Source organism: Narcine bancroftii, chromosome 3 (assembly GCF_036971445.1).
Source record: "Narcine bancroftii isolate sNarBan1 chromosome 3, sNarBan1.hap1, whole genome shotgun sequence".
NCBI lineage: Eukaryota > Metazoa > Chordata > Chondrichthyes > Torpediniformes > Narcinidae > Narcine > Narcine bancroftii.
Genome location: NC_091471.1, coordinates 261,326,531 through 261,340,035, shown reverse-complemented (window position 1 = coordinate 261,340,035; position 13,505 = coordinate 261,326,531). Strand labels below are relative to the sequence as shown.

The window sequence follows — 13,505 nt, the reverse complement described above, 5'->3', positions numbered from 1 at the left end:
AAAGACACATGCTCCCTTGCACATCTCAACACCAAAACTCATAGACACAAAAACCTACATAAAACATCACGCACACGCGCATGCACCCTCCTCCCCCCACCCCCCCCCCCCCCCACCTCCAAAGGAGTGACAGGGAGCCATATTTGGTTAATTTCAAAGGGAAGATCTAGCTTTTATGACCACCGCTCTATCAGATCGTTGCTGGTAGTGTGATGGTGAAGAGAGCTCTCAGCTCCATGATTCTTCAAACCCTCCCTTCACTGCAGTTACAGTTGGACTATTACTGAGCCCTAATTCCATGAAACCACCTGAACTCTTCATTGGTCAAAGACCTTGCTCATGGTTGAAATGTCACAGATTGTCTGTGATGATTGGTCCTGGTTAGGAACACCAGATCATTTGTTCCTGTCAAGGGCAGGGTGCAATCAGGGTTAAAGTTCAGCTTGAATGGTTATAATTTGCAGAATCAGCACATTAATGGGCCCTCTGGCCCATAAGCCAGTGCTACCCAAATACACTCGTATAACTAACCTACTAACCCCATATGACTTTTGAAAATGCGAGAAAACCAGAGCAGCCAAAGGAAATCCATGTGGTCGCAGGTGCTGTGTATGCATTGCATTAACCATACCACCCAGTGATTTGGAGAATGATTGGTTGCTGGAGTGGAGAGACACCGTGACAGACAGACACAAAGATGGGGAATCCTGAATGTTCAAGTTCAAGTTCATTGATCATCCAATTGTACAAGTACAACCCGACGAAACAACATTCTCCAATCCCCAGCGCAAAACATGCAAACACATAACACACATACAATGCACATCCAGAAGAAATATACATCTATAAAAAATAAACAGAATCTTGGAGGATTAGTGTGAGCAGTTCCTTTAGTTGATCAGCAGTGTTGCTGCCTGTGGGAAGATGTTTCTTAGTACTAGCTCTGATACTCCTGTATCTGTTTCTCAATGGGAGTAAATGAAAGATGCTGTGGGCAGGGTGGAAAGGGGTCCTCAGTGATTTTGCACACCCTCTTCAAACAACGATCCAGGTAGATCACGTTGACGAGGTAGAGGGCGACTGGAATGATTCTCTCTACCAGTCTTTTGGTCCTGTGGATTGACCTCCAATTCAGTTCTCTTGAGCAACCGTACCACATTGTGATCCAGCCAGGTCCTGAAGAACCTTTCCTGCCTCAGTCTTCTCAGGAAGTGCACCTGAGAAGTGAGGAGATGTATGTCCAGGGTAGGTCACTAGTTAAGTGAACTCCAAGGAATTTGGTGCTCTCCACTACAGAGTTGTTGTTGTGTAGTGGAGGGTGGTCATTCCTGGTCCTCCTGAAGTCTTCGATTATTTCCTTCATTTTGTCCATGTGGAGACCCAGTTTGTTATTCTTGCACCATTTGACAAGATTGAATCTTAGATATCTGAGTCAGAGGAGATGTTAGAAAACACTTTCACACGTTGAGTGCATTGGGAATTTGCAACTCTCTTCCCTATAAAAGAAGCTGAAACAGGTGTTAATGAAGATTTCAAGACCTGACTGGTTGTTTTTTGAGCAGGCAAATTAGGGTTGTAGATTCACAATGGGACGATGATGCTTTGATGAGCATGTACTTGGGAGAATCAGCTAAAAGGGTTGAATAGCCTTTTTTGGTCAGGAGAAGAAGTCTCTAATGTTTGAAGCAGTTGGCCTCAATGCAATTGCACTGGAGACACACATATTGATTTTGGATTTGTATTGGCCTATTCCATGCTCTACAATGAAATCTACATCAATTAATGACCTTTAATTACAAAGTGCTGGAGCATAAGTGCACTGTAATTGGCCAGTTACCTGTCAGGCTTCCGATGAGTTCTAAATGTACTCACTAAAACTGGGGCTTCACCATTAAGTAGTTCAAGTGATCAAAGATCGCAAGTAACTATGTCATCATCAACCCCACTGCCCCTATGCTCTTACCCTGTTTGGCTGTTAATGTCTTTGCTTTAAATTTAACATGTACATTTGTCTTCAGCTGATGGTTACAGGAAAATGAAATAGCCAGTTAAATTCTACCACATTATCTGGCCCTAGAAAGAAATGGACGCAAGATTGCCAATGGTGGTTTGATATATTCAGAGTTTCTTGGAATAAGCATGTCCTCTTCCTGATACTCCTAAGACTTTCTGACATCTACAAGGCATGTCAGAGATGTAATTAAATACTCTGCTGGGTGAACGTAGCTCCATTGATGGCCAGGAAATTTGATACCATCCAGGGTGAAACAGCCTGTATGATTGGCCTCACATCCACTATACAATGCATTCATTCCCTCACCACCATCGTGCTGTGGCTGTAGTGTGTACTTCCAACAGCATGCCATGTTCTCTGCCTCCAAGGACAAGAACACATGGGAAGACAACCACCCACCGCTTCTTCTCCACGTCACGCCCCATCCTGACTTGAAATTATATTGCTGTCCCTTTATTGTCCCTGGATCTCTGTCCTTAGCAGAATACCTCCACAGGACTATAGTGGTTCTAGTAGGTGGCTCACATTATCTTTCCAAAGGCAATTAGGATGGCAAATGTATGCTGGCTGTGCCAGCATATCCTGAAAACTTAATTCTCATTAACTTCACTCAAATAAAAAGTAACTGAAGACATAGAATACCATGACCCATTTTACGCTGTCATGCAGAGATGAGATCGAGCCTTGCTTCTATCACTAACAGCTACCTCCTATTTTCCTGACCACAGATCAGATCAATCAAGTGTCCACTCTACACAAAGGATATTGTGTCTGGAGGCATTTATCCAGGCAGTGAGTGTGATCATTTGTACAAATTGTATTGATATCACTTCTTATGAAGGAACAGGCAATTGTTCAACATTTTCTTCCATCTTTTGCAGACTTCAGACCAAATGCTGTATAATTTTGGGTTTGATATCTGTGGATTTCAGTCCGTGAACTATAATTAACTGAATATTCAATGCATTTTTAAGATCTCCAGCAATTATTTTTTTGACGTGCAGCAAGGATGCTCAACCAGACATCTGTGTTTGTGCCGATTAGTTTGTGAGTTGTAATTAACCACACAATACACCATGTCAGTCTAGGACACTGGGAAACGATTCCGTACCCATTTTAAACAGTCGTATGCAACCTCTGTCTGAAGTGCTACCGTTCGGTGCCATGTGTGCTTCTGGGTGAGATGCAAGTTTATTTTGAAAACTCTCAGTGTAAAGAGTGTCTCATCAGTTTCCCTTGCCAACGTCGCCCATATATCGACAAGTAACAGGATCAGACTCATTCATGAGGCCCCACACGAGGTTATTGATGTAAATGAGCAGGCATTGTGAATTTTCTTGTTTTTAACTCTCCTAGCTTTTGTTTGTTATCACTTATTTACGCAACTTCCACGTCACTAACATTTGGCAAGTGGAAATTGACACCATTTCATTTTGAGAAGAGCCTTCTGACAATAGAACCGAAAAACACAAGTATAACCCTGAGGAAATTATTCTGGGTGCCATCCTCCGCCACTCAGTGTGATCACAGTTGATCTTGTGCTGTATCTTCTTTTCTACCAGATCACCAAATTCTCTGATTACCTCCGGTTCAAAGACCTTGGATTTTGAATGTGCTCAGCCACTGAGTGGTTAGGGAGCAGGATTTCAAAGATTTACAGCCCTCCGTAGAAGGATTTCTTCTCGTCTCAGCCCTGAATGGGATAACCATGCATTTGGAATGTGCCACAGCTCCAGCCTATGAAACCTGATCAAAGCGTCAAACTACTGGAGGAACTCGATGGGTTGAGCTCTGTTGGACTCTGGCTTTAACTTACTCTTAATTTAGTCTATGTGTAGTCTGAGTCCAGCACGTTCTTTGAATGAAGTGATAGGAGAAGGTATTCGGTTCAACAGTCAATTTATTACACAGCACAAGAATAAAACTTAACAGAGCTCTGGGTCAGTCTGTTAGTTCATAGGTCACCTGCCAGTGAGCTGCTCCCCGAGACTGACCCCTATTGTCCAGTTGGCACAGTTTATATAGGTCAATCTTATCACACAGAACAAAAGTTGTTTTCCCTGCTAGATCTTTTTGCATAAGGGTTATCACAAGTCATCTCCTGTTTTGCAGATTTCTGGGGTGTAGCCTTCCCATGTTAATCCTCCAGGCCAGACTATCCTGTTGTTTAGATCTGAAATTAATTCATCCCCAGATATTTCTAATCACCATTCGGTCCCTGTCTGGCCAATTTCTGCTGTTCTCTTTAACACCTCCTTGTGCCTTAATCTTCCTCCTCGACTGGTTTTCCATTCCCTTTGATTCTTGCGGGCCATTCTTTGTTCTGATCTGGCCTGTGTCTCCTGTGCTACTTCCCACCTCCTTCAGTTGAGCATTCCTCCTCAATCGTTTTATGCATATCCTCTCCCTGTATCTTGGGAGCAGCCAATTTTGTTCAGCCAACTTTGCTCCATGCTGTGACAGCCACTTAGCCACATTCCTCTTTCCCTGACTCATGCAGTCCAAATAAACTTATTGATTAATCCTTTATTTCATACTGTTTTAACCCCTAGATTCCAACAGCTCCTGAGTTCTTTCAGCTGTTTGCTTTTTGGTGCAGATTTCAGCAAAGTGTAGCCTCTTGATCAAAGAGCCTCTCCGCATCCTCCCTGTCAATCCCTGTCAAAATCAGCCACCTCAATGTCACCTCTCTTTCTTTTCCAATGATCACAGGCCAAGCCAACTCAATCTGTCTTCATTATACAACCCTTCATGCCAGGAATCCACCTTGAGGGTCTACACTGCACTGATTTCAAGGCAAGTATATCCTTGAAGCAAAAGTGCATGCGGTATTCCAAATGAGGTTTTCCTAAAGCCTGTTCAACCTCAGCAAAACTCCCTCCCTTTCTCTAACTCACCAACATAAAGGCCAATACACCATCTGCCTTCTCAATTGCTTGCTCTACCTGTCTGGTTACCTTTTGCTCTTCATGAACTGATGTCGCCAGATCCCTCTTCACCAGTAATTGCTGAGAAATTGAATCCATTTGAGTTGTTTTATTTTCATTAAAAAACATTTTATGCATGTTTTAAAGTGGTAATAATCATTCCCTTTTGGAAGACTCTCCCAACTAGGAATTGGACTGGGCACTTCCTGATACTTGAATAGTATCCATCCTGAATGCAATGACGTCATTAACATGCATGGCACGCATTTTGGCGCCATTAATGCAAATTAAAGCAATAATAAAGAACCTTTCTTTATAACTCCAGTGCACACAGAAAATGCACAGCAAATCAGCATGAAGATGTGAATTAAAGGATCTTTCAGCATATTAATGAATTGCTATGGGAATTTGCTGTCTTGAGTTTTTAATGCCAGTAAATTTCACATTGTTTCTGGGTCTCAGGGCTTATTTCACAGAAGAGAAATGTGTGGAATCTCTGCAGGGATAAACCTAGTGTTAGTAGGTGGATGGATGTCAGGTAATTCTTTTTCAACACTGATGCAATAGGCAGGGACCTCCTTCTGTTCTGTCACCTTTTCTGCGATCCAGAAAGAGGATCCTGTGCTGATGATGGTTGGAGCCAACCATGGCACAGCAGGTGGCCAAAGGTTCTTGGGAGGGAGCCTGCTCTGCTGTCACATACATGGAAGGCATATGATTCCCTCTCACTCGTACAGTTTCTCTCCTCTCCATGGCAACCATCATTTGTTCTTAAGCCGTCCCATGGGATTGAGGATGACTTGCCTCCCCTTGGGTCTGAGATGACTAATGAGGCCAGTCTGGCAGCCACAAGATTCCTCTACATATGATGAACGAGGTGGCTGACAGAGTGAGTGGGTGGTGGATTATGAGGTGGTCCTCTCATTCTACTGATTATGCTCGCTCTCCACTGCGAGTCATCGTTGGCCAGAGATTTCCAGAGTTGGTGGGAATGATTCAGTTCTCCGAGGAAGATGTGAACACTTTCTGGACCACTCTCTCCTGACCACCTGCTACATTCTTTCCTTGTGGCTGAATGAAGCGTCTCCTTTCAGACTGAAAGCCACTTCCCATGACTTCCAGTGGCAATCTCAACAGAGCAGTGCCTCAAGAAACTGTACAATTTGTGAGAGGGGGGGGTGGGGGGGTGGCTTGGAAGGAGGGGGGGGGAGAAAAAGTCACTGTATATGTGTGAAAAAGAAATAGTGTATATCATGGCTAATGTGATTTATGGTGTGAAAAATAAAAAATTTATAACAATAAAAAAAAAAGAAACTGTACAATTTGTGAGAGGGGGGGTGGGGGGGGTGGCTTGGGAGGAGGGAGGGGGGGAGAAAAAGTCACTGTATATGTATGAAAAAGAAATAGTGTATATCATGGCTAATGTGATTTATGGTGTGAAAAATAAAAAATTTATAACAAAAAAAAAGAAACTGTACAATTTGTATTTCAATGTATCAATACATATAGAGTCACCCTAACAATCTTTTATAAACTTCCCCCAATTTCAGAGTTTTGATGGCATCTCCTGATTGGATATTAGATCTGAATTTTTCATGTTAATCAGGATGAAATCCAATTTCAAAACCATCCCAATTTCCCTATTTTGCTTGTCAAATTAAATAAACTCACATTCACCCAATTATGCTCTGACTGTATCTTCTTTGCAACTTCCTCAATGTCCCTTTGTATCCTCCTCAACTCGCTTTGCCACCCGGTATTATATCTGGATGGAAATGTTTCCTCCCCTTTCTTCCCAGTTGTTAACCTGAGTTGTGAATTGTCCAACTCTCTCCCATGTGTGTTTTTATTTTTAAAAAAAACAGTATATGCCAGCATATAAAACAAGTGTATAAGACAACCTGTGAATTTCTACCTAAAATATAGGTTTTGAGCTCTATTCACTGTATAAGACTACCCCAAGTTTAGCACTTACTGCTGACCAGTGGAGTGATGCTGCTGGGATCATTTAATATAATAATTCACAATATATTAAAAGCAAATTACCCAGTAAAGGTTGAAATTTTATTAGCATGTTTTAAAATAAAACCACCATCTGCTTCTTTAACAGCCAGCTGGACTGGGAGGATGGACCCCGCTGGAGTGGGCTGAGACATTGCTGTTAAGGATTAGATTTTACTTTTGCCGTATAAGACGGCTCCTGGTTTTGGAGTGACATTTTTTTTAAACTTCAAGGACCAATTTGTATGCTGGCATATAACATAGTATGCCACAGCACAGAAAACAGGTCATTCAACCCCTCTAGACTGTGCTGACCACCATTCCACTCATCCCACAGTCCTCCCATTCTATAACCCTCCAGACCTCTCCCATCCATGCATTTATCCAATTTATTCTTAAAACTTAAGATTGAGCATGCATTCACCACCTCAGATGGTAGCTCATTCCACACTCCAACCACTCTCTGAGTGAAGAACTTTCCCCTAATGTTCCCCTAAACTTTTCCCCTTTCAGCTTAGAACTATGATCTAAGTGAAAAAAGCCTACTCACGTCCACTCTGTTTATACCTCTCATAATCTTGTAAACCTCTATCAAATCTCCCCTCATTCTTTTTTGCTCCAAGGAATAAAGTCCTAACTTGTTTAATCTTTCCCTGTAACTCAACTCCTGAAGATCCAGCAACATCCTAGTAAATCTTCTCTGCACTCTTTAAATCTTATTGGTATCCTTCCTGTAGTTAGGTGACCAGAACTGCACACAATATTCCAAATTTGGCCTCACCAATGTCTCCAACAACTTTAAATAACATCCCAACTTCTATACTCAATACTTTGATTTGTAAAGGCTAAGATACCAAACTCTTTCTTTACAATGCTGTCCGACATCACCTTCAGTGAATTGTGTATCTGTACTCCCAGATCTTTGCTCCTCGGTGCCCTACCATTTACTGTGCTTTGTTCTACCTTGGTTTGTCCTTCCACAATGCAACACCCTGCGCTTGTCTGCATTAAATTTCATCTGCCATTTTTGTTTTGGCCCATTCTTCCAATTGGTTCAGATCACTCTGAGACTTTGAAAAACTTCCTCGCTGTCCACAACGCCTCCTATCTTTGTCATTGGCTAACTTGCTGATCCAATTGACCACATTATCATCCAGATCATTGATAGAGACAAGAAACAACAATGGCCCCAGCACCAATCCCTGAAGTATGCCATTAGTCACTGGCCTCCAGTCTGAGAACCAATCATCCACTACTTCTCTGTTTTCTCCCACACAGCCAATTTTGAATCCAGTTTACAATCCATCCATGGATATCTAGTGTTTGCACCTTCTGAACTAATCTGCCATGTGGGAACGTGTCAAAAGCCTTACTAAAATCCATTAAGACAACATCCACAACCTTTCCTTGATCTACCTTTTTGGTAACACTACAAGATTCATTAAACATGATTTATCACACACATAGCCATGCTGACTAGCCTATATATATCCTATCTCTCAGAACTCCTTCCACTGATTTACCCACTACTGACATTAGGCTCACCGGCCTGTATTTACCTGGTTTATTTTTGGAGCCTTTTTTAAACAACGGGACAACATGAGCTACCCTCCCATCCTTTGGCACCTCACTCGTGGCTAAGAACATTTTGAATATATCTGCCAGGGCCACTGCAACTTCTACACTAGTCTCCCTCAAGGTCCAGTGGAATATCATATCCAGCCTGAGGGATTTATCTACCTTTATTCACTGTAAGGGAGCAAGCTCCTCTTCCTTCTTAATCTCCATACATTCCATGACACTTCTGTTTGTTTCCCTTCCTTCCTTATACACTGTGCCAGTTTTCTGAATAAATACTGATGCAGAAAAACTGTTTAAGATCTCCCCCATTACATGAGGCTCCATGTATAGACAACCACTCTGATCCTCTAGGGGACCAGTTTTTGTCCCTTACTATCCTTTTACTCTTAATATGCTTGTGGAAACCCTTTGGGTTTACCTTCACATTATCTGCCAAAGCAGCCTCATGTCAGTTAATAAAAAGCTTACATTGACAGAGAATGTACTAAAATGCTGCAAGGTCTTCTTTGATTTTTGCTTTGGGATTTTTTTTACAACCACCAGAGAATGGGCTTTGCATTTGTTTCGGCTTCTACAGACTGTTCCTGCAGGAGGATTAACATTTCTTCCGTACTACCCAGGAACATCAGTCCAATAAATGTGCTCAACTCAAAACTCCCAAATCTCCCTCTCGAGATTCAGAGGGACCCACCAAGTCATAATATTCAAGTGATCCTTGGCAATCTTGCCTTCCTTTCTTTTTCCCTGCCTGTTCATCGCGTAATTAATAAAAATGTCCAAAGGAAAGAATTTTAAAGCATCATTTATTTTTAACTCCCCTGTGATTATGCTTACCAGGTGTTGCCCCAGCAGCGTTCCTGTGATGCCAGGAAAACACTGAATTGCGGGCAGCCCTATCTCTAGCTTGGGTAAGAGTTTATTAGGACAATAGGCTTGGCTGCCGCTCATTTGCCCCTGCCACCCAAACCCCAAGCCTTTCATTGATCTACAAGCTAAACTCAGGACTGTGGTAGAATGTTCGCCAGGATGAATGCAATTTCAACAACTCTCAGAGAAGATCTGATTGAAAGGAGACCGTGCCTCTCATTGAACAGCTTGGCACAATGTGTAGAATTCATTCGATGAACACAGGTAGATATAGGATTTCATGGCTCATTTTGTCACCAACCCTCTCTGCTCACTCTTTAAAAAGATTGAAGTTTTAAATGAAGTTTCTGCATTGGCCTTGGGCTTGCTTGAATAAGAATGTAATTTTGATTCAAGGCACCAGGATAAGTTTTTTGACTTTTAAACTTTTTGTTTGGTCTATCTATAGGTGAACACTAGTGATTTCCATCGTCTTCACCATGCTGGATCCAAAAACAGCTTCAGCGAGAGTAACCCTTTCACCGAAATAGCCATGACCAGCTGCAAGTATAATGGAGGGGTGGTGAGACCTCTCAGTAGCCTTGGCACCTCACACAGGAACCTCCATGACCTGGACTCGGAGACCCAGCCTCTGCACACCAATTCTGGCCTGGAGGTGGTAGTCTCCAAACCCGACCAGAACAACATCTCCAACGTCAGCTTGGTGAATGAGGGCAGAAAGTCGCCCAAGAAGTCTCAGAATATTGGGCATAAGCTAGGACACCGAAGAGCCCTGTTTGAGAAAAGGAAGCGACTCAGTGATTATGCGCTGATATTTGGAATGTTTGGGATTGTTGTTATGGTGACAGAGACAGAATTGTCATGGGGAGTTTACACTAAGGTAAGCCTTGTTTTTTTATCCCCCTCAGTGACACAGCGTCTAAAAGATATCCCAGACTGAGTAGGCCAAATTGCTGAACAGAACAGGACCCCAAAGCACATGACTATTTAACTGTGTTGAAAACTCCGGGTCCTGAACACTATTAAATTGAGTTCAATAGCAACGGTAATGATTGGCAAGCAACAGACATATAATTGATGGCACGGTTAGAGCAGCAGTTAGTGCAACGCTATTGCAGTGCCAACGTCCTGAGTTCAAATTCGGCGCTGTCTGTAAGGAGTTCTCCCCATGTCTGCATGCTCCGGTTTCCTCTGACCTTTCAAAGCATACAGGGATTGTAGGTTTATTGGGGTATTTGGGTGGCACAGGCTCAAGGGCCGGTTACCGTGATGTATGTCTAAATTTTTTTAAAAATTAAATTTAATCACAAAAGTTGTTGCGTTGTTGTGAACATCACAACCTGCTGAGAAATGTCTTTCAGGGATGGGATACGAATCATTAATAGTCACTTACAATTTATTGACCCTTAATGTCTGCAGGCCAGGTGAGGATGAAAAATAAATCCCAGTCTTGACCACATCCCCAAGAACTATGTTCACCCAGTCTTGGAATCTGTCAATGTAAAGGTTCAAATACAACACTGACTCCCATGTTTTAGAACATCTGAAAAGGCGAGGAGACCTCCAGGCCTGAGGAAAAAGTTAAGCAAAACAAACTTAGTTTCAGATATTTCCTCTAGAGAGTTAGATGGAAAGAGACAGAGGAGAATAAATGATGAGATTGATAGATTTCTATTTGGGAAAAGTATTAAGTGATTTGAAACCAGATAGATAGACTGGATTAAGGTACAAAACCGCTGTTATCTCATTTGAACAGTTGACTAGGCTTGCAGAATATTGTATCTTCCTGCAAGTCCTGAGCCTTTCCAAACAGAAATATCTTTTGTTTTGCCTCTGGGCTTCATATGAAACTTACTGAATTTGAGAAGGATTTTATTGCAGGCAAGTTTAAAGGATTGATACATTTTATTTGTTTATGGCATATGGGAGTATCTAATGATGAAGAGACGAAAGTGGTGAGCAGTCCTTCTGATGTGGGGGAAGTTTCCTTAATTTAGTTCCAGGTTGAAGGATATATTTCTGAAATCTGGATGAGAAGCAGTTTGGAGGAGAGCCTGCAGGTAGTGGTGTTCTCATGCAACTGGTGAGCTTCGTGGCGGTAGAGGTGGAGTAGTGTTTGTAATTAATTGCATTTAGTAGATGGTACCCCCAACAGCCATGGTGTTCCAATGGTAGAAGGAATGGATGTTTAGCGTGATAGATCAAGGTGACTTGACAAAAAAAAACAACTCACTCAGCTGATGACTCAGCCTCTATTTTTCCCTCAATGACATCAAGTGTTACCTGCTCCACTGATCCTTACTACTTCAGCTCATGCATAAAATTCAGTACCTAGGTGCGGCACTAAACAGACCAATGAAGTCTTGTAAAACCCAATATAACATTCCCCGTTCTGAATCTTTATTTTGAGTGGGAATTTTCTGCATATTTCTCAGTGTTTAAATGCAGGGGTGAGAGAAATTCTTGATAATCGATTATTAAACCTTGAAATTCGTGAAACTAAAGCTTCCTGGAGTAAATCATCCAAATTCCCTATTAACTTGATGCTTTCACCCTGTAGTCTGTTGGGAATGTGAGCTGCCATTGGAATTGGTGGGAATTTGAGTTCCTGTTGATCAAATGTTCCAATGAGATTGAAGGATCCAGATGAAATGGAGGAAAGATAGAAATAGATTCAAGGTGCCAGTTTTGTTGCTTGTTAGTAAGAGGAAGAGTGGACATTTGGTTTGGGAAGGTGGTTGTGAGAATGGTTTAGAGTTGTAAACTCAGTTTTCCAGAGAACCATGGTTCTTGCAATTATTTTCAAAATTGTACTTAGAAATCTTGACGATCAGTGGGAATGCTGAGGAAGCTCCTTTCATGCCCTGCTCCAGAATCCTTTCCATTGGCATTAAAGCATATAGAATGAGGCTTCTAATTTTGCATCTCGTCATGATGCTGGACTCACTGTCATTGAATGGTGCAGATGCATTCAACCATGGGTAGGCTTCTCATTTTCAAATTTAGAGGCTTCCAGAGACTTGATCTTAAAATCTGGGCACACCTCAGTGCAGTGGGAGTGCTCCCACAGCTAGAGATGTTATCTTGAAGAGGAAGCAATAAACGTGGCCTTTCTCTGCCCATTTGGGGAAACCATTTCCAAGGATGGGATTCCTCTGGTGCCCTTGACTAAATTTACAACCCAGTCAACATTACAAAAATTGTTTACTCATCATTGCATGCAAAACTTGCTCTTTATATATTAGTTCACCAGAGTTTGAACATTAAACAGTGCAGGGAGTACTCTATTGAATGTAATGCTCTCCGGGACATCCTGTTGTGAAGGATGCCTTAGAAATACAAATTTGTTTATTTACAGTATTGGAAATATTGCATAGTAACTGTTTAATCAAGTACAATTATAGAGTGTGAGTGACTTTTTTTTTCCCAATTACTGAATTGTATTGCACCAATTATGGTGCATCAAGGTTGTGTTATATCTGAAGGAGTTTCATTTTGTTTTATCCCGTAGAATAGGAGCAGGAGAAAACCATTCAACCCTTCAAGCATTTGACGTTTATGGTTGATCAGTATTCTAACCACTTTGACCCTACCTTTGTTCCAAGTTTCTTTTTCCTACCCTTATCAATGTTGGAAGCTCCATTGACTTCAAGACTGATATCTTTTGGTGTGAAGATAGGGTTGCAAGATTTCTAGCTGGATTTGTGTGAGCAGAAGCTTCCTGAACATCCCTGAATTGCCTGCCTTGAATTTTTAAGTAGTTCTCTGCCTTTGGGCTCTCCCAATTGATGAAGTGGTTTCTCTCTCTTTCTGTCCACATACCAATTTTGTGGGAAAGATATCTAGATTTTCACAACCACATCATTCCAGATTTAACTCCTGAGAACACAAGAATAGCTGTTGTTCTTTGAGAATCCTGGGGGCACTCCCATCACACTCTTACAGTCACTTTACATTTTGTTTATCTCCTCTCTGTACATTCAAGTTGCTGAATTCTTGTATGAAACCATATCATGTGGCGGTACACCATTAGCCAGGCGAACCGGCCCCTCTTGTCATGCATGCGACGGGGCAGCCGACCAAAATGGTGCCATCGGGGATTTCCTCCCTACCTT

At 41.9% G+C, this 13,505-nt stretch overlaps 1 protein-coding gene across 1 annotated transcript in view; it reads left to right on the top strand.

The window, feature by feature from the left end:
* Window positions 1-9,843: 9,843 nt before the first annotated feature.
* LOC138756467 (small conductance calcium-activated potassium channel protein 2-like) overlaps window positions 9,844-13,505 on the top strand; it is a 62,898-nt gene continuing 59,236 nt past the window's right edge. The window contains exon 1 of the mRNA XM_069922954.1: window positions 9,844-10,270. Within this exon, the coding sequence (XP_069779055.1) occupies window positions 9,923-10,270 (348 nt within the window). The 5' untranslated portion in view covers window positions 9,844-9,922. The remainder of the gene's footprint in view (window positions 10,271-13,505) is intronic.